This window comes from Cajanus cajan, chromosome 2 (genome assembly GCF_000230855.2).
Source record: "Cajanus cajan strain Asha chromosome 2, NIPB_CcT2T_4, whole genome shotgun sequence".
NCBI classification, from domain to species: Eukaryota; Viridiplantae; Streptophyta; class Magnoliopsida; order Fabales; family Fabaceae; genus Cajanus; species Cajanus cajan.
In genome coordinates, this window is record NC_138518.1 from 55228221 (window position 1) to 55250556 (window position 22336).

General features: G+C 41.7%; 1 protein-coding gene and 1 pseudogene across 1 annotated transcript; one reads left to right on the forward strand and one right to left on the reverse strand.

The window, feature by feature from the left end:
* Positions 1-641: 641 nt before the first annotated feature.
* LOC145955053 (uncharacterized) lies at positions 642-6571 on the forward strand. The gene is made up of 4 exons (XM_083069751.1): positions 642-1958; positions 2748-4249; positions 5669-5829; positions 6563-6571. The coding sequence occupies exons 2-4, from the start codon at positions 3166-3168 to the stop codon at positions 6569-6571; spliced, it is 1254 nt and encodes a 417-aa protein (XP_082925877.1). The 5' UTR covers positions 642-1958; positions 2748-3165.
* A 4515-nt stretch (positions 6572-11086) lies between these two features.
* Positions 11087-14198, reverse strand: LOC145955309 (spermidine hydroxycinnamoyl transferase pseudogene; annotated as a pseudogene).
* Between the last annotated feature and the right edge of the window lie 8138 nt (positions 14199-22336).

Genomic DNA, 22336 nt, shown 5'->3' on the forward strand with positions numbered 1-22336 from the left:
AGAATCCAAGCTTCCGGGGAAGAGGAGGAGAAGAAGAGAAATGGAAGTAGGAAGAAAGGACCGGTGCTCTCAGCTAGCTCCTTGCTCAGCACCTACAAACAAAGCAATCACCACAAGGAAGTTTGAGAAAAGGAATGGGATAGAGTAAAGTGAAGGAAGAGATGGAAAATGAGAAGGGAAGGGTTTTGAGGAGTGGGAGGTGCGGGTCTTACAACTTGAGTTCTAGCCTCCTTTTTGGGTGACTATAGTGTCATTGAAAAGCTAACTTAGGCCTACAACTCTTATGAATAACACAACCTAATTCGGCCATCTAAAGGCTCTCGCAATGCTTATAAGTGTCAGATGTTATATTTCACCCACAAAATATGAGACTCATCTTGTGACTAACATAATTCACTCATTTCTTATCATTTTTATGTAATTATTGCATCTAATCCAAAAGTATACTTTCTAACCCAACAATTGGAATTTAATTTCCTTAATCACATACTTAGAAACCACATAAATATCAAGGTATATTCGTATCAAAATTTTCAGAATTAGGCACAACTCATATCTAGACTCTCTCTCCAAAACCAATTGATAAAAACACATATTAAAGCCTAATATTAGTCTATCACACCATCAATTACACAAATTCAATCTTAATTTCACATAATTACATACTCATAATATCTTCTCATACAATTACCCAAATGCATTCCCTTAGGATTTCGATAGGAACCCACCAACAACTCAAATCACATCAACAAACATCAATACACGAAATTAATCATAGATAATCATAATTACAATAATTACAAGGGTAAAAGAATCATAAGGAAGACTAAAATTTAATTAAAAATGGAAAATATTTGGGAACGTTTAAGCCATCTACTATTTTAAATAAATACAAAACCGCAATGTTTATGCCTAAATTTGACAACATGACCTTTGCTTACTAATTTATTCATAACTTGAGTTATAGACCTCCTTTTTAGATTATTCCAATGGAATTTGAAACATAACATCCAAGGCTACAAATTTTATGAAGATCACAAAACCTATATATATATATATCTTCCATTTAAGTCTACTAAAAAAGCTTACAACATATGCATGTTACATTTGTAACACCCCAGTTTTCCAAAATGGTTACTATTATTATTATGATATTTGGTAGTTATCTTTTATTCCAAATGTAGCTAATTCATACTCCATTTATGCTTAATTATAGGCTTTAGAAATATATGTATATTGTTGGGCTTAATTAGATAGTTGTAAACTTTCTTTTCAATAAAATCGTTTTCGCTGGGCTGACTGGCAAACCTCGGTGTTTAGGGCATTTGGGCTGTGATGGTCCAAATGATGCAAAATTGGTGTCAATGGAAATCTAAGAGAAAAACGCACAACTTTTACAGAAATAGCCATTTGCAAAATCGGTCGTTTAGGAGGTCAAAATTGGAATTTGATTGATACAATTGTTTCTCGCTGGACTGATTGGCAAGCCTCGGTTTGTGGGGTATAACTTGGTCGGTGGTTGTTCAAATGATACAAACTTGGTGGCTATGGAAAGATAAGAGAAAATCCTACAACTTTCATGAAGGAAATATTTTCAGATTCGGCTGTCTATAAGGTCCAAATCAGTAGCTAAAGTCGATGAGGAAAAGAACATGGCACCAACTCCATTAATTCATCCCACCAACTTTAATAATTCATCTCACTAATTCATTCCACTTAGTTTTGTCTAAGATTTTTTCATTATTTTCCATTTTTTAATGTGTCTTGAAGGCTATAAATAGCCCTTCACTTCTCCATTGCAAACCATCCCTCAATTCTCATTCTCTCTTCTCTTATACTCTCTTCTTCTCCTCTTCTTCTCTTTGAAGACCTAGAGGAATCCATAGGAGGTGGTTCTATCCTAGTAGAAGGAGCCTAGAGGAGGAAGCTCTTCTTTAGTTTCAGCGCTTGTCATCCAGGTAAGGGGGGGAGTGAGAAACCTCGCTCTGGGTGTGGGATTGTATGCTGGGTAGTGGGATTGGCTCCCAATCCTGTGTTTGTTATATGTCATATTGTTTGTATGTTCTAATTGCTTGGTTGATATACGTGTATGAATAGAAACTATGTTGAGACTATGATTGTGAAAGTTGTGAATATGATGTGATAATGTGAATGTGATGATATGATATGATGATAATATGATATGATGTGATGATGAAATGTGATGATGTGAAATGACCATGAGATAATATGAAATATGATTGAGACATGAGATATGAAATGTGATAATATGTTAATGAGATATGAAATGACCATGGAAAGTGATAAAGTAATATGAGAATGCATAGAGTCTTGTTTGACATGCATCATATGCATACAATACTCCAGGTGTGCCGCTGAGGCCGCATACCCACGACTAACAAGGTGTACCTTTGGGTCACTCACGATATGATAACCAGGTGTACCTTTGGGTCACCCACGATATGATAACTAGGTGTACCTTTGGGTCACCCACGATATGATAACCAGGTGTACCTTAGGGTCACCCACGATGATATGAGAATCTTCCGTATGGCGCCACATGCATGCATTTGTGAGTCTAGTCAAGAAAACCAATGCATGATATATGTGCAAATATGAGATATTGTTATTTTACGTATGTATTGTTTGTGTTTGGCTATCTAGTATATATTCCTACACTGTGAGCCGAGTGAGATGTTTTCTCACTCCCTTTTTCTTTGTGTTGTTTTTCTTTAACCGTTATACAGGTGATTCTCAGCATGAGGCTGAGGATGTTGGTGGTGAAGCTTAGGCTTCTTTATGGGCTATGCTCTGATAGGACATGTGACATCGGGGTATAGATAAGATTAGATTAGGTTGTTAAGGTTATTTTAAATTACTTTGAAAACTTTGAGATTTATTTCTTTGTAATTTCCGCTGATTATGTTTGTTAAAAATGTGATACTCTGTAAACATGTTTGATTATTAGAGTTATATTATTTAAATTTATTGATTTATGATATGCGGGGTAGAGGGTGTCACATTTAGTGGTATCAGAGCAGGTCGATTCTATCGGCCGTGAGTTATGTTTTTAACATGTTTATTTGATAAATGAATTGATTGTGAGATCTATAATGTTGGTATGATGCTTGCCTATGTCTATTAATTGTATTATTTCTTTAGAATATGGCTGGTAGAAATGATCGTGCGATTGCTGATGCTCTCCAAGCATTAGCCCAAGCTATGAACAACAATAATATGAATGGAGTTGCTCCTAACTGGTTGGAGCAATTTCAGAGGAATAATCCACCCACTTTCAAAGGAGGTTATGACCCAGATGCCGCCATGAATTGGTTATCAGAGATCGAGAAAATCTTTAATGTTATGGATTGTCCCCTTACAGAGAGAGTGAAGCTAGCCACCTTCATGCTGACAGCTGATGCTTACTTTTGGTGGGAAGGAGCACTTCGGAGGATAATTGATGGAGGCGTGCACTTGAATTGGGAGAACTTTAAAAGAGTATTTCTTGAGAAATATTTTCCCGATGATGTGAGAAGTAGGAAGGAAATGGAATTCCTTGAACTCAAACAAGGAAATGATACTGTGGAAGCTTATGCTGCCAAATTTGATGCTTTGGTCTGCTACTGTACACACTACCATGGTGAGAATGGTGAAAGGGCCAAATGCATAAAGTTTGTAAATGGTCTGCGTCCTGAAGTGAAAACAACAATTAACTATCAGGAGATATATCATTTTCCCATTCTGGTCAATAAGTACAGCATTTATGATCGTGACAACCGTGCTCGTGCTGCTTTCTATAAAGGAGCTGGAGGTCCTACTCGTACAGTGAATCCTAGTACTTCTGGTAGGAGTAAGCCTTATTCCACTTCTACAAGATTTCAAGGGAGTATGTCTACTACTAATAGAAGTAAACCCTTTACTAAAGAACCCACTGTGAATACTATTGGAAGTGTTGGAGGATCTACTTTTTCAGGGAGGTGTGGGAAGTGTGGACGTGTTGGTCATAACAAGTCAGAATGTCGTGACAAGGAGATTACCTGTTTCAACTGTAGTGGTAAAGGACATATTAGCACTCAATGTCCTGAACCACCAAGAACACGTGTCGTTGGATCAGGATCGCAAACCGAACGACCAAAGACTGTAGGAAGAGTATTTGCTCTTAGTGGTGTTGAAGCTGCTCAGTCAGAAAATTTGATACAAGGTACTTGTTTCATAGCTGAGACTCCTTTTGTTGTACTATTTGATTCTGGTGCAACTTATTCCTTTATTTCCATCTCTTGTGTCCAAAAACTGAAATTGCCTGTGTCTTTGTTAAATTTTGATTTAGTTGTTGAAACCCCTACTAATGGTTCAGTAACTACATCCCTAGTGTGTTTAAAATGCCCTTTGACAATTTCTGATAAACAGTTTCTAGTTGACTTAATCTGTCTACCTCTTAGTCAATTAGATGTAATCCTTGGTATGGATTGGCTATCTTCTCACCATGTTCTTTTAAATTGCTTTGATAAATCCATTTCATTTGGTGAATGTAAGAGTACGGAATTTCTTAGTGCTTCTAACATTAAAACTTGTTTAAAGGAAAATGAAAGGGTATACATGATCTTATCTTCATTAACAGTTGAGACTGAGAGTAAGCTAGATAAGATTCCCTTAGTGAGAGAATTTCCAGAAGTATTTCCTAAGGATGTGTCTAGTTTACCACCTGAGAGAGAGATTGAGTTCAGTATAGACTTAGTGCCAGGTACCGCACCCATATCTATAGCACCATATAGGATGTCTCCTAAAGAGTTAGTTGAGCTTAAGAAACAGATAGAGGAACTACAAGAGAAACAATTCATTAGGCCTAGTGTTTCACCTTGGGGAGCGCCTGTTCTATTGGTCAAGAAGAAAGATGGGAGCATGAGATTGTGCATAGATTATAGACAATTGAATAAGGTAACCATTAAGAATAAGTATCCATTGCCTAGAATAGATGACCTTATGGACCAGCTAGTTGGGGCTTGTGTGTTTAGTAAGATAGATTTGAGATCAGGTTATCACCAAATCCGAGTGAAATCCGAGGATATCCCAAAGACTGCTTTTAGGACCCGCTATGGGCACTATGAGTATTTAGTGATGCCTTTTGGTGTGACTAATGCACCTAGTGTTTTCATGGACTACATGAATAGGATCTTTCACCCTTACTTGGATAGATTTGTAGTGGTCTTCATAGATGATATTCTAGTATATTCTAAGAATAGGGAGGAGCATGCTGAGCACCTTAGGATCGTTCTTCAAACCCTTAAGGAGAAACAGTTGTATGCTAAATTGGCAAAATGTGAATTTTGGTTGGAGAGTGTAAATTTTTTAGGACATGTGATATCCAAGGATGGGATAGCTGTAGATCCTTCTAAGGTAGAGGCGGTTCTTGAATGGAAAACACCTAAGTCAGTTTTTGAGATTAGGAGTTTTCTAGGACTAGCTGGGTATTATAGGAGATTTATAGAGGGTTTTTCTAAATTAGCTTTACCTTTGACCAAATTGACTAGGAAAAACCAACCTTTTGTGTGGGACTCTAAGTGTGAAGAGAGTTTTCAAGAACTTAAGAAAAGACTAACTAGTGCCCCTGTGTTAGTATTACCTGACCCTAGCAAGACTTTTGAGGTATTTTGTGATGCTTCCAAATCAGGTTTAGGTGGAGTACTTATGCAGGAAAGAAGGGTAGTAGCCTATGCATCTAGACAACTTAAAACCCATGAACAGAACTATCCTACTCATGACCTTGAGTTAGCTGCTATAGTTTTTGTACTTAAGTTGTGGAGGCACTACTTGTTTGGCTCTAGATTTGAGGTGTTTAGTGATCATAAAAGCCTTAAGTACTTGTTTGACCAAAAAGAATTAAATATGAGACAGAGAAGATGGTTAGAGTTTCTTAAGGACTATGACTTTCAGTTGAACTATCACCCCGGCAAAGCTAATGTGGTAGCTGACGCTTTGAGTAGGAAATCCTTGAGAATTTCTTCTTTAATGATGAGGGAATTGCACATGATTGAGGAATTTAGGGATATGAGTTTAGGGTGTGAGCTAACTCCTAAGAGTATTAGGTTGGGAACCTTGAAGGTGACTAATAACTTGATAGATGAAATTAGAAAAGGTCAGAAGGTAGATCCTTTCTTATTGAGTCAAGCTGAGAAGTTGAATCAAGGTGTGGAAAGTGAATTTAGAATTGGAATAGATGGAGTATTGAGATTTAGGGATAGGTTGTGTATTCCTGGTGTGCCTGAACTTAAGAGAACAATTCTTGAAGAAGGACATAGGAGTAGCCTTAGTATTCATCCTGGAGCCACTAAGATGTACCAAGACCTTAAGAAGATGTTTTGGTGGCCTAAGATGAAGAAGGAAGTGGAGGAATTTGTGTATGCCTGTCTAGTATGTCAAAAAGCTAAGGTAGAACACCAAAAACCTTCAGGTTTGATGCAACCTTTGGATGTGCCTGTATGGAAATGGGATAGCATCTCTATGGATTTCATAGTTGGGTTACCTAAAACTACGAAAAACTTAGATGCTATATGGGTTATTGTAGATAGATTGACTAAGTCTGCCCATTTTATTCCCATTAACATTAGATACTCTTTGGAGAGACTAACCAAGTTGTACATAAGTGAGATTGTGAGATTGCATGGGGTTCCTACTATTATAGTTTCTGACAGAGATCCTAGGTTTACTTCTAGATTTTGGGACAGTTTACATGAGGCTCTAGGCACTAAGCTTAGATTGAGTTCAGCCTACCATCCCCAAACAGATGGCCAAACCGAAAGAACTATTCAATCTTTGGAAGACTTGTTGAGAGCTTGCATCTTAGAACATGGGGGTAGTTGGGATAGTTTCCTACCTTTGATAGAATTTACCTACAACAATAGCTACCATTCCAGTATTGGGATGGCACCCTATGAAGCTCTATATGGTAGGAGATGTAGAACACCCTTGTGCTGGGTAGAACCTGGAGAGAATGTTATCTTAGGACCTGAAATAGTTCAACAAACTACTGAACAAGTTAAGATGATCCAGGAGAGAATGAGAGCAGCTCAGAGTAGGCAGAAGAGTTACAGTGATAAGAGGAGAAAGGACCTTGAGTTTAATGAAGGTGATCATGTATTCCTTAAAGTTACTCCTTGGACAGGAGTAGGCAGAGCACTAAAATCTCGTAAGCTTACTCCACGTTTCATTGGTCCTTATCAAATCCTTAAAAGGATTGGTGAAGTAGCCTATCAAATTGCCTTACCCCCATCTCTTTCAAATCTTCATAATGTCTTTCATGTTTCCCAACTCAGAAAATATGTCCATGATCCTTCCCATATCATTGAGTCTGACAACGTTCAATTGAAAGATAATCTCACCTATGAAACAGTTCCTTTAAGAATTGATGATACGAGGGTGAAACAACTAAGAGGAAAGGAAATTCCTTTGGTTAAGGTCGTTTGGGGAGGAAATTTTGAAGAAAATGCTACCTGGGAATTAGAAAGCAAGATGCGTGAAGTTTATCCATTCCTATTTTCAGGTAAATTTCGAGGACGAAATTTCTTAAAGGAGGGGAGAATTGTAACACCCCAGTTTTCCAAAATGGTTACTATTATTATTATGATATTTGGTAGTTATCTTTTATTCCAAATGTAGCTAATTCATACTCCATTTATGCTTAATTATAGGCTTTAGAAATATATGTATATTGTTGGGCTTAATTAGATAGTTGTAAACTTTCTTTTCAATAAAATCGTTTTCGCTGGGCTGACTGGCAAACCTCGGTGTTTAGGGCATTTGGGCTGTGATGGTCCAAATGATGCAAAATTGGTGTCAATGGAAATCTAAGAGAAAAACGCACAACTTTTACAGAAATAGCCATTTGCAAAATCGGTCGTTTAGGAGGTCAAAATTGGAATTTGATTGATACAATTGTTTCTCGCTGGACTGATTGGCAAGCCTCGGTTTGTGGGGTATAACTTGGTCGGTGGTTGTTCAAATGATACAAACTTGGTGGCTATGGAAAGATAAGAGAAAATCCTACAACTTTCATGAAGGAAATATTTTCAGATTCGGCTGTCTATAAGGTCCAAATCAGTAGCTAAAGTCGATGAGGAAAAGAACATGGCACCAACTCCATTAATTCATCCCACCAACTTTAATAATTCATCTCACTAATTCATTCCACTTAGTTTTGTCTAAGATTTTTTCATTATTTTCCATTTTTTAATGTGTCTTGAAGGCTATAAATAGCCCTTCACTTCTCCATTGCAAACCATCCCTCAATTCTCATTCTCTCTTCTCTTATACTCTCTTCTTCTCCTCTTCTTCTCTTTGAAGACCTAGAGGAATCCATAGGAGGTGGTTCTATCCTAGTAGAAGGAGCCTAGAGGAGGAAGCTCTTCTTTAGTTTCAGCGCTTGTCATCCAGGTAAGGGGGGGAGTGAGAAACCTCGCTCTGGGTGTGGGATTGTATGCTGGGTAGTGGGATTGGCTCCCAATCCTGTGTTTGTTATATGTCATATTGTTTGTATGTTCTAATTGCTTGGTTAATATACGTGTATGAATAGAAACTATGTTGAGACTATGATTGTGAAAGTTGTGAATATGATGTGATAATGTGAATGTGATGATATGATATGATGATAATATGATATGATGTGATGATGAAATGTGATGATGTGAAATGACCATGAGATAATATGAAATATGATTGAGACATGAGATATGAAATGTGATAATATGTTAATGAGATATGAAATGACCATGGAAAGTGATAAAGTAATATGAGAATGCATAGAGTCTTGTTTGACATGCATCATATGCATACAATACTCCAGGTGTGCCGCTGAGGCCGCATACCCACGACTAACAAGGTGTACCTTTGGGTCACTCACGATATGATAACCAGGTGTACCTTTGGGTCACCCACGATATGATAACTAGGTGTACCTTTGGGTCACCCACGATATGATAACCAGGTGTACCTTAGGGTCACCCACGATGATATGAGAATCTTCCGTATGGCGCCACATGCATGCATTTGTGAGTCTAGTCAAGAAAACCAATGCATGATATATGTGCAAATATGAGATATTGTTATTTTACGTATGTATTGTTTGTGTTTGGCTATCTAGTATATATTCCTACACTGTGAGCCGAGTGAGATGTTTTCTCACTCCCTTTTTCTTTGTGTTGTTTTTCTTTAACCGTTATACAGGTGATTCTCAGCATGAGGCTGAGGATGTTGGTGGTGAAGCTTAGGCTTCTTTATGGGCTATGCTCTGATAGGACATGTGACATCGGGGTATAGATAAGATTAGATTAGGTTGTTAAGGTTATTTTAAATTACTTTGAAAACTTTGAGATTTATTTCTTTGTAATTTCCGCTGATTATGTTTGTTAAAAATGTGATACTCTGTAAACATGTTTGATTATTAGAGTTATATTATTTAAATTTATTGATTTATGATATGCGGGGTAGAGGGTGTCACAACATTTCGTGCATAAAATATGAGGTTGGTCTTTGAACTCACATAACTTGGTCATTTCTTAACATTTTTATGATTCTTGAGTCTAAACTATAACTCTAAATGTTTATTTTCTAACCTAACAATCAGAACTCAATTTCATTAATTAATTACATGCAAAAAAAATATGTAAATACCAAGGTATGTTTATATCAGAATTTCAGAATCTAACACAACTCACACCCAAATTCTTTTCTCTTAATCTAATTGGTAGAAACTCTCCATAGATTATGTTACACTTCTAAAAAACACAATTGACACATATAACTTTATACCCAATCAATCTCCTCGTACAATCATCAATGCATTCCCTTAGGATTTCTCAAGAAACCCATATAGATTTTAAATCATACAATTACAATCTCAAAAGATGAAATCAATCACCCATTCAAGCAATTCATACAATTAATTACATACAAGAAGACCAAAAAGTAAAACAGACACAATTAATTGGAGAAAACTCGTCATATATGAGCATATATTAAACATAGGATTGGGAGCCAATCCTACTGTCCGACATACAACCCACACCCAAAGTGAGATTTCTCACTCCCTCCCTTACCTTGATAAGCTCTAGATGACGGATGCATGACTTTGTGATTTTCTTCCTACTTATGTTCTCCGAATTCTGACGTGCGTATGTGAAAATAGAGGTATAAAAAGGGTTTGACCAGAAAATTCATCTTTTTAATAAAACCTAACCTCCCTTTAACTCTCTAGTTAAAACATACTAACTACAATTATTTCGAAAATCCCTTTCCTTTTAATTCAAATACTATATTGTTCTTTAATAAAATATCATATAATACATTTTAAAATATATAACACAATTAAAACAAATATTTAACAGTCCCTATTAATAAAATAAAAATATCAAAATTATTAATAAAATATTTATATATTTTTATGAAAAATGGAGTGTTACAATAATGATCTTATAGGTAAATATCTATAATCAAGTTTTAATTTTGATCATTAATTATTTTTATCTTTAATTTTTCATCATTTATGGTCACATGCTTTTACTAGATACCCTAATATATATATATATATATATATATATATATATATATATATATATATATATATATATATATATATATATATATATATAAACATTAATTTGAATTAATAACACGAAGTATCAAATAGTTTTCAAATTTTTTAAAATTTTGTAAACTTGATCTATGCATTAAGAATATTAAATTCAATGGTTTGATAATTAAAATTTTATATAAAATTTGAGTTATTGAACGAAATAAATCTAAGTAGATTTATTCATAGAGTAAACGGAGCTTGATGACCACCCTTTTTCTCCATCTTTCCTACTCTATCATAAGTCATAACTTTTGGTTGTGCGAGGTAAATGCAACTAAATACAAGCTAATTAAAATTTTAACAGACTATAACATGTTTTATATATGGGCTCAAAGGTTTAGAATTAAATGTTTGATTAAAATGAAAATTATCACTGCACATTTCTTGAATAAATTTAAGAATATATATAATCTTTTATCAGATTAAGATGTTATATATAAAGATATAAAAGGAAGCACTCAACATACTACCATAAAAAAATGAAAAGACAAAGTCACATTTGATGAAAATATATGAACTTTATTCAATGCATAAAATTGTACATCACACACGCAATTTTATTTTATTGAAAGTAAGGATGTGATAGAACATGGAGATGGATCACATGCTAATTTCCTAAACAAAGAAAATCACGTCACACATAAAATGTATGCATAAGCAAACCTAGGACATTTAAAATGTGGATATTAGTATTTCATATATCGTCGTAGAAGAATTTCTTGATAAGTTGCAAATGAACTGTTGGGAAATTCAAGGAGACAATAACACCATCTCCATCTGAACTTGGAAGAATCAGTGCTCTCGGTTTTTGAAATATAATTCCTAAACCAAAATGCACATACACTGGCATCATACAAAATCTGCATCATACACTGGCATGGTTATCCAACTTGTCGATATAAAGACATGATCATTAGGATCTGGGGAACTAATAAGGCTTCCTTGTCCAGAGAAAAAGGCCCTTATGCTATCCAAATGCCCTTGCCCAAAAACAGAACTCAATTGTGACGTTATATACTCATCCGTAACTGCATAAACTGCTTCCCTTATCTTTTGAGCAGCATAAATTAACGGACTTGATATGATATCTCCCACACAACATTTAGGTGTCACTGCTTTTGCCAAAGCATTCCCAAAATAGTTTTGAGGGAGTGGTGGAATCAACCTATTGCGAATGTCAACAGAAAAGCTAACTCTGGTTGGATGGTTCTCACCAATTTCACGAGCCTTTTCATAGCATCTCCATATGTGAGCAGAAATAACTTCAAATCTGCTATAAGGCCTCGACCCTTCTTTCAAAGATTGGTCGTTAGCCTTCTTCTTAAGCTTCTCCACGTGGCTTGATGTGAGTTTGAGCACCTCAACACTCATCTCCCTCTTCTTTTGAGTAACTTCGTCTGTTTTGTGTTGTTGCGTTGAACCCCACTGGGGGATATCAATGCGTGTTGTCGATGGCTGGTGTGGGAATTTTAGTAATGTTCGGTTGAGAAATGGCATTTCATTATGCCCTAGTATTTCTCCTCGAGCCAGCTTTGCCCATGTGTTGATGAAATTAATAGCGGAGGTGCCATCAACCAAAGGATGAAAAATAGCAATTCCAATGGCAAAGCCTTCACCACCATGGAACTTTGTTAATTGCACCAGCAATAGGGGATGCTCCTCTATAGGTTGAGGGTAATCAACGGTTGGAACAAGTTTGTTGGTGGATTCAGAGGGTGAAAAGTCTCCATAATCACCCAATGTGTTTGTGGTTTCAGCTTCAAGCAGTGTCACTCCTTTTGCGTTACAATCCATTTCCATTCTACCACTTTCTGTCAACGTCGTTCTACCAGCCACTGGATAGTAGAACACCAAAATCTTGCTAAGAGAGTCTCTCAACCTCTCAATGATGGTGTTGTTGTGTTTTGCTTTGTAAATGTAGATTGTGGGTACATGACTTAGGTGCCCGACTTGGTCACTGTCGGATAGCCATAAGGGATCTTTAGGAGTTGGTTGATTTGGAGTGACATTATACGAAGCCACAATGGTTATCATTTTTGTGCTTCAAGGTTTGAATGTGCTTGAAGATTTATATGCTTCATACCTTTTGCTCTCCATCATCATGTAATATATATGCTAGAAAAAACAGTCCTATTGAAGACGAGTAGTACAATAATACAACACAACCCATCAAATATTTTTGCTTTTGTTGTTTAATTATCCTTTAATGTCATAAATTTTATCTTTTAATTCTTACCGTTAACAAATACTAGTATCAATTTTAGTTTCTATATATATATATATATATATATATATGTCCTTTTTGTGAGGACCCCCCCTTCCTTTTTCCTTTCCGACTCCACTCCCCCACTCATTCTCTCATTTCTTTTTTTTTCCTCACTCTCACTTTCTCCTTCTTCTTACTGCTGATTTTCTCTCCCTGTGGTGACCTTAAAATTGAAGGTGCTGAGCAAGCTTAGCCAAGAGCTAGCTGAAGATTTCTCCTTTCTCCGTTCGTTTTCCAGTTTCTCTTCTCCTCTAATCTCCGCGGTCCCGAAGCTTGGATTTCTTGCTTTAAGGTAAGGGCAGCTAGTCTTTCATTTTGTTTAGATTGAAATGCACTCTGTGAACGCCTTTGTGGTATGCTAATTGCTGTGTTTGAGCCGAAAATCTGCTGGGATGGAAGATTGGTGGCCTTTTGGTCTTAGGGGTCTTTGGGAAAATTTCAAGAAAAATCTTGTTTTGGGGTTGCATGTTAAAAAGGAGATGTTTTTCATGATGTTTGATGAAAATGCAGACTATTGGATGGATTGCATGTTAGTTTCCTGGCTGTTTTGCAGGTGTTTAGGAAAATTTTTGAACTTCGTGAGCTGCTGCTGAGCTTCACGCCGGGCGTAGTTCTTCGCGCCGGGCGTGTATTCATCTGGAGGTTTCACTTAAGCAAGTCCACCGGGCGCAAAGATGTATGCGCCCGGCGAGATTGTGAACGTAAGCCTCTGGATTGACTCGCGCCGGGCGTGGCTTGAACCACGCTGGGCGTGCCAGCAGTAGGTGACATATTCTTTTGGGGGTTGGTGTCGCGTTGGGCGCGTGTTTGGACTCGCCGGGCGCAGAGGCTTCTTGGGAGTCTCTGCCAAGGGCACGCCAGGCGCAATGCGAATTGCGCCGGGCGCGAGACCCTGGTAGGTCTCTGCCTTTCCCACGCTGGGCGCGGGTTAGGCCGAGCCGGGCGTAGGAGACCCCTTGAGTCTCTGCCTGAGCTTGCGCTGGGCGCAATTGAAAATTGCGCCGAGTGCGTGAGGCTCTTGAGCTCTCTGGTTGAGGTACGTCGGGCGTGAGCATACTTGCGCCGGGCGTGCTGGTCTCCTGGTGCCCCTGGATGTGCCACGCCGGGCGCAATTAAGGGTGCGCCGGGCGCACAAGAAGATTGTGACATATATGATAAGGGTTTTGAATTGCGCCGAGATTGTTAATCAATGATGTTATATGCTGAACTAAGTTGTATTTGATGGATATGCTGTGATGGCTAGATCCTAAAACCGAGATAAAGATGTTTAGTTGCACTAGTGGTGAATTGTTGAGCTGAACCCGATAAATTTAATATACAAAATTTCATAGTCGAACGGAACTATAGAAGATTGTGTTGAGTTGTAATAATCAATATGCTTGTTGAAATTTCTATGTTGTGTTATGTTGTGCTGTGTTGTGCTGTGTTGTGCTGTGCCGTGCTGTGCTGTGCTGAGATGTGAAATGTTTTAGCCGCTAGATCGGTGTTGTTATCAGCCACATAAGTGGTGTTATTTAGCCGCTAAGTCGGTGCTGTTGTAGCCGCCTTGCGGTGCTGTATTAGCCACTTGAAGTGGTGCTGTTGTTGCTGATGAGCTGTGTTGATATTGCCGCTACGCGGTACTGATGTTGTTAAATGATATGAGTTGTACAAGTGTGCTAATATTTATCACGATGGATTTATTTTAGCGTTATATATATCTATTTGTATGTTGATTTGTAATTGCACTAGCTCACCCTTTGTTGTTTCCATGATGTTGGACTGCAATGATCATACTATGTATGGGAGCAGGGCAGGAATAGGTCGGTGGCTGATGGTTGGACAGTAGCTGGCATTTGGAGTCAAGCCTCGTAGGATGTCTATATTTTGTTGTTTGGCTACTCGGTGTAGCACTGAATTGATGTATCGATATACACTTTAACGCTATTCAGACTGGAACTTTGTATATTTATACATTATAGACTCTATATACGTATACTTGTTCTAGTTGTCTGGTGTTTCTAGTGTACTATACCTTGTGTAGTGACCAGCCGGATCGTTACACTTTAGTGGTATCAGAGCCGGTCGAGTCTAGTGGACACTCTTTGGGGGTGGTCCCTTTAGGCTTTTTGTTGTGTTAACTCTAGCTGTGCTGTTTTGTTGTGATGTCTGTTGTGCTGAAAATTGTTGTGATGAATTATTGTGCTGTTGATTGTTGTTGGTTTAGTATTGTTTACTAAATATGTTGTTACTTTTGTAGACGATGACTAGGACCAACGAGCAGATAGCCCGTGCCATAGAGATGATGGCTATGGCTATGCAACAGCAAAATGCCTATTTTGCTAGGATGGAGGCTGAAAGAGCTGCAGCTGGTGCAGCAAGGCCTACAGGATCACAGCAGAGCCGGGATCTTGCTGAGTTCCAGAAGTGTAATCCCCCACAGTTTGCAGGGGATGCGGATCCAGAGGTAGCTGACCGCTGGATCCGTGAGCTGGAAAAGATTTTTATTGTCTTGGGATGTCCTCCAGAGAAGAGGTTAGCCTATGCTGTGTACATGCTTGTGGGAGAGGCTGAGCATTGGTGGAGAGGCACCTATCAGATGCTTACTGCTAGAGGAGTCAAAGTTGATTGGGAGTGCTTCCGGACGGTATTTATGGAGAAGTACTTTCCGGAAAGCGTGAGGCATGCCAAGGAGGCAGAATTTATGCGACTGCATCAGGGGGGGATGACAGTATCTGAGTATGCAATGAAATTCGAGCACCTGGCTCGTTTTTATTCGCAAGGTATAGCTGAGGCCTGGAAATGCAGGAAATTTGCTGATGGGTTGAGATATGAGTTGAGGAGGGTGGTGGTGCCTATGGCCATCACTGAGTTCCCGACCTTAGTGGAGAAGGCGAAGGTTGTGGAGCGGTTGGAAAGTGGTAACCGTGTTGTGAGGACAGCTGGAGGGTCATCTTGGTCCAAGAAGGGTGAGAGTCAGAGGAAGCCGTATGACAAGCCCCAATCACAGCAAGGGGGTTCTGTTGTTCGGCAATCTTCTAGTGCTGCTAGTGGAGGTAGACAGAGTGGAGGTGCCACACTGAGATGTTTCAGGTGTGCTGGGCCCCATTTTGTTAGGGACTGTCCTCACACAGAGAGTCATTGTTTTAGATGTCATCAGATGGGCCACGAGTCGGCTAGTTGTCCTACTAGGAGCAGACCAGAGAGGAGCGCTCAGAGGAGTGATGTACAGAGGGCTGAGACTCAGAGAAGCAGTGCACAGAGAGCTGACACTCAAAGGGGTGATAGACCCACTACTGCTGGTAGGGTATTTGCTTTGACAGGTGCTGAGGCCTCGACTTCTTTTGACCTTGTGAAGGGGAAAGGCAAAGCTGCTGGTAAGGATGTGATGATTCTTTTTGATTCCGGTGCTTCCCATTCTTTTATATCTTATGCATGTGCTGCTATGATGGGTGTACCTGTGTGTGATTTGGGGTTGAGATTGCTAGTGTCTACGCCTGCTTCTGCTTCTGTGATTGCTTCAGAATTGTGTGTGGGCTGCCCGGTTGTGGTGAGTGAGAAGAAGTACAAGGTGAACCTGATTTGTTTACCATTGGTGGATATTGACATAATCTTAGGGATGGATTGGTTGTCTACCAATCGCATTCTTATAGATTGTGCCAATAGGAGGTTGATTTTCCCTCAAGAGGAGGATGAGCTGTTGATCTCAGCTGGCCAGGCTGAGTCCTTGTTGAGAGATGGAGCAGAGTGCTGTCTTCTGCTTACTGCTATGAGTGTGGAGACCGAGAGGGTCTTAGCTGATATTAAAGTGGTGAGAGACTTTGCTGACATATTTCCTGATGAGGTGCCGGGGCTGCCTCCTGTTAGGGAGTTGGAGTTCAGTATTGACTTGGTTCCAAGTGCGGGGCCAGTGTCGGTGGCTCCCTATAGGATGGCTCCTGCTGAGCTGGTTGAGCTGAAGGGTCAGTTGGAGGACTTGTTAGAAAAGCGGTTGGTACGACCGAGTGTCTCACCGTGGGGTGCTCCGGTGTTATTAGTAAGGAAAAAGGATGGAGGAAGTCGATTGTGTGTTGACTACCGGCAGCTAAACAAGTTGACCATTAAGAACAAATATCCACTTCCCCGGATAGATGACTTAATGGATCAACTGAGGGGAGCATCGGTATTTTCCAAGATTGACTTGAGGTCAGGCTATCACCAGATTAGGGTGAAGGAGGGTGACATACCGAAGACCGCTTTCAGGACTAGGTATGGTCACTATGAGTATGTTGTGATGCCGTTCGGTGTGACTAACGCTCCCGCAGTGTTCATGGACTACATGAACAGGATCTTCCGGCCATTTTTGGATAAGTTTGTTGTGGTGTTCATTGATGACATCTTGATCTACTCAAGGACCCGGGAAGAACACGGTGAGCACTTGAGGACAGTGTTAGAAATTTTGAAAGCGAAGCAGCTGTATGCTAAGCTTTCAAAATGTGAGTTCTGGCTGGATGAGGTGAAGTTCTTGGGCCACGTTATTTCGGCTGAGGGAATTGCTGTTGATTTGGCCAAGGTAGAGTCTGTGTTGTAGTGGGAGCACCCGAGAACTGTCACTGATATCAGGAGTTTTGTGGGTTTGGCGGGATACTATAGGAGGTTCATTGAGGGATTCTCCAAGATAGTAGCGCCTTTAACTCATTTGACGAGGAAAGAGCAGCCTTTTATTTGGACTGATGCTTGTGAGTAAAGTTTTGTTGAGCTGAAACGAAGATTGACTACTTCTCCTGTACTAGTATTGCCAGATTCTGGTGAGCCTTTTGATGTGTACTGTAATGCCTCTCATCAGGGTCTAGGGTGTGTATTGATGCAAAACAGGAGACTGGTGGCATATGCTTCAAGGCAGCTGAAGACTCATGAGAGAAACTATCCCACTCATGATCTGGAGTTAGCAGCGGTGGTGTTTGCTTTGAAGACTTGGTGTTTGCGGTGGTGTTTTCACTTCACCCTTCTTTTTTCATCCTTTCAGCTTCTTGCGCACGCTTTCCTTCCCGTCTTCATTCTTTCTTTCTATCAATGGCCGGTGGTCGCGGTGCTAGTTCTTCTGCGCCTGCCAAGGGCAGGACGCGCGGCAAGGTGGTGGCTACCGGAGGTGCCGTCGCCTCGAGGGCGGGTTCGCCTCCACCTGCAGACCTGGAACAGGGCGTTCCTGGTTATGGTTGGGTGAAGCGTGAAATGGCCAAGGTCGAGAGTGTCTTTAAATCTTTCTTGGAGGTTAACTCGGTTTGGAGGACACATAGGGTTTGCGACCCCTCTATCTCCCAACTGATTCGGTTGGAGCCCTGTCCGGCCGGAGATTGTGTATTCATGGGGGAGTCTACCGGCTCACCCCACTTTTATGTGTATCAGTGCTTTTTCAGGGACCTGGGCATTCGTCTTCCCTTCACTCAGTTCGAGTGCAACTTTTTGAACTATATTAATGCCACTCCCAGCCAGTTGCATCCCAATAGTTGGGGTTTTCTGAGGGCGTTTCAAGTTCTCTGTACAGTGCTAGGGATAGAGGTGTCTCTTCGTGTTTTCCTCAGCTTCTATCAGTTAAAGTCGGGTGCTCCGCCTTATGGCGTTCTTTCTTTGAATGGGGGTAAAGATGGGGGTTTGTTTACCCTTTACTCCCAATCTTACAAGAATTACAAGCAGGAGTTTTTCCGAATTGCTCTTGTTGGTGTTGACCCATCTGAGGATGGTGTGTTCTACTTTGGTGGGCTGCCGAAGTTTCCTTTTTATTGGTGTCCCGACCCGTCTGGGTTCAACGGGGTGGATCCTTCGCAGTTGACGGCTTCGGAGGTGGCTGCCGTTGAGAACCTCAAGGCGCTTCCCCGTCCTCTAGATGTTAAACTCGTTCTGTCACTTGAGAGTTCGTTGCACAGGGAGAGGGGTTTGGAGAGTGAGTATCTCTTATTTTTGTGATTCGTTAGGGTTCGTGCAACTTTGCTTTTGTTGACATGTGTTCCGCTTCTTGTTTGCAGGTATATTGGGGAAAAACTCGTGGCGCGAGTTAAAGCATCGTTACAGGGTTACCGAGCTCGAGGCTCCTGAACCCTTTGAGGAGGAAGTTTCCCCCTTGAAACTGAACCGAAAAAGGAAGAAGGACGAGCTGGGGACCTCTGCTTCTTGTAGGGCGGAGGGGGTTACTTCCCACACTGCCGCTGCCGAGGCAGTGGATTTGACTGGGAGTTCTTCGCCCGAGGGGGGAACTCAGGTGGCTGTTGGTGGGGTGCCGCCAGTTAGTGGGCTTTCAGCCCGGTCTGTTGGGGTATCTGCCCAAGCTAACGAGCGAGTGGCTAAGACCACATTGGTAAGCGTCCTGCCCAGCTATTCCCTTTCCTCATGTTATTCCTCGATTTTCTGAGTTGGGATTGTTGGTTATAGGTGGGAGTTGTCGCCGAGGCAGCTTCTCGAGCCGTCGGGCAGGATGTTTCAACCTCCGAGGCGATGGCTTCAGTCGCGACTTCGGCTGGCCGAGCTTCCGCGGTAGGTGGAGCGTATTCTTGATCCTGATCTCCCCTTCTCTCCCCTCCTTCTTTTTTTTTGTTGAGCTTATGTCTCTTGTTCTTTTTTCCTTTCGTAGGCAGGCAGGGTTGGTGTTTCTGGTGCGGGGTCGGGGACCTCCGCATCTGCGCCGATTGGCATTTACGGCCAGGTTCCTAGCTCCGAGGTTCCGACGTCCGCTCCGGTAGCAAAGGGACCTCCGAAGCGTCCGTACGTCGCCTATCACTATGCACGGGAGGGTGCATCTACGCGGCTAGAGCATCTGAGTGCGTCAGAGGAAGTCGACTCACTGTGGAGTGCCGCTGCGACTCCGGAGAAGATTTTTCCTAAAGGGTCCCTGAGTACGGCTGACCAGGCGCTGATCGAGTCAGCTGGGCCGGTAGGGAGCTTTGATGCTGCTCAGCTCTTCTTGCAAAGGGGCATGGCCGTTATGGATTATTGGAAGTACAAGTGGTCCAACCAGCAAGGGGATGTTGCGATGCTGAAGAGTCGAGTTCAATCCCTGAGCGAGGAGAACAAGATTCTAAGAGAAGAGAACGGCGTTCTGAACTCGGCTCTGGGTGAAGCGAAGCTGCAGGGGGCCGAGCTTCAAGCGGCAAGGGGAGACCTTGCTAAGGCTCAGCGCTCCAATGAGGATTATGTGGGTCGAGTTCGCTCTTTAGAGGATGAGGTATCATTTTTAAAGAGCGAGCTGGTGTCAATGACTGAGGAGCGTCTTCGCGACGAGGTCGTTCTTGGCACCCGGGAAGCGGAGATATCTGCTCAGCGGAAAGCCTTCTCGGCGCTGGAGGCTGAGAATGCCTCACTCAAGAGGAGGCTTGGGGAGGTTGAGCGTTCCGTTGTGGTGGAGAACAGGAGGGGTTTCCTCAAGGCTGCTCGCCAAGCTAGGCTCCTCGCGCCCGGGTTCGACTTTTCCAGCATGCATGTGGAAAAGGTTGTTCGCTTTGGAAAGCTGGTCGGGGAAGATGACGTCGAGGATAGTTCTAGCGATAATGCCTCTGTGTAGGCTAGTTTTGCTAGTTTTTTCATACTTGTATTCGTGTTTTGAACATGTTTGTTTTGTATATATGTGCCCTTTTTTCTGCGCCTAGCTTTGAGATTCGGAGTTGGCCTCAGTTCTTGTTTGGTGGCGTGCTGTGAGGGCTTGAATTTACTTTAAAGTAGTAATGTCGTAGTTCGAGATTAGTTTTGGACGATCGTGCTTAGGTTGGCTTTTCGGCCTTTGGTAAACACGATGACGCTCGTATGTTAGTGAACACGTTGTAGTTCGTACTGGTGTTGTCCTTGACTTCTACTAAGCGCGACAAGGTTCGTACTCGACCTTTTGTAATCGTGCGGCGAGGTTCGTACTCGACCTTTAGTGAGCGCGCTGAGGTTTGTACTCGACCTCTTGTAAGCGTGGCGAGGTTCGTATTCGACCTGCGTCGAGGTTCGTACTCGACCTCTAGTGAGTGCGTCGAGGTTCGTATTCGACCTCTAGTGAGCGCACTGAGGTTCGTATTCGACCTCTTGTAAGCGTGGCGAGGTTCGTATTCGACCTGCGCCGAGGTTCGTACTCGACCTCTTGTGGGTGCGTCAAGGTTCGTATTCGACCTCTAGTGAGCGCACTGAGGTTCGTATTCGACCTCTTGTAAGCGTGGCGAGGTTCGTATTCGACCTGCGCCGAGGTTCGTACTCGACCTCTTGTGGGTGCGTCAAGGTTCGTATTCGACCTCTAGTGAGCGCACTGAGGTTCGTATTCGACCTCTTGTAAGCGTGGCGAGGTTCGTATTCGACCTGCGCCGAGGTTCGTACTCGACCTCTAGTGATCGTGAGCAGGAGGAGTAAAGTGTAAATAAAAAGGGAATGAGTCATTTTATTGATGGGAATATATGCCTTGCTAAAGAGTACATGGCTCATTGGTACAGAGTTCAACTGTAATAGACCTTGAGATGTGTGGCATTCCAAGTTCGTGGTATGGGTTTTCCATTGAGTTCTTCTAGTCTGTATGCTCCATTTTTCAAGTCTTCTGTGACTCGGAAGGGGCCACCCCAAGTGGGTGCGAGTTTCCCATATGACGTGTCTTTTCTTGCTTCGCCCAGTAACCGCCATACTAAGTCTCCTGCTCGGAAAGCGCGAGGTCTTACCCGGGTGTTGTACCTTCGGGAAGCTCGGAGCTTGCAGGCCTCTTCGTGGATTTGGGCTTCCTCTCTGAGCTCGTCCACTAAGTCGAGGTCAGCCGCCAGTTCTTGTGCATTCTGCTCGTCATTGAAGGTTTGGCGTCTGTGGGATATTTGGCCGACTTCTATTGGGATCATTGCATCAGTTCCATAGGTCAGCCTGTAAGGGGTTTCTTGTGTTGTTGATTGGGGGGTGCAATGGTACGCCCAGAGGATGCTGGGGAGTTCCTCAGGCCATTGTCCCTTGGCGCTTCCTAGTCGCTTTTTGAGCTCCTTGAGGATGACTTTGTTGGCAGCTTCAGCTTGGCCATTGGTTTGGGGGTGTTCCACCGAGGTTGAGAGGTGTTTGATTCCGAGTTCATTGAGGAATTCTTCGAACTCTTGTGCAATGAACTGCCGCCCGTTGTCAGTAACGAGGGCATGAGGGATTCCAAAGCGGCAAATGATGTTTTTCCAAGTGAATTTCCGCACGTTCTCGGTGGTAATTTTGGCGAGTGGGCACACCTCGATCCACTTGGTAAAGTAGTCGATTGCTACTAGAAGGAATTTTAGCTGTCCCTTCGCGGGTGGGAATGGTCCAAGGATGTCCATTCCCCATTGGGAGAAGGGCCATGCTGACATCATATGGTAGAGGTTTTCGGGGGCTGTCGGTGCGTGTTGCCAAACTGTTGGCATTCTTTGCATTTTTGGAGGTGGCTTTGGCAATTTGATTTCAAAGTGGGCCAGTAGTATCCAGCTCGGAGTACTCTGGCTGCCATTGAGCGTGCGCCAGAGTGCATACCG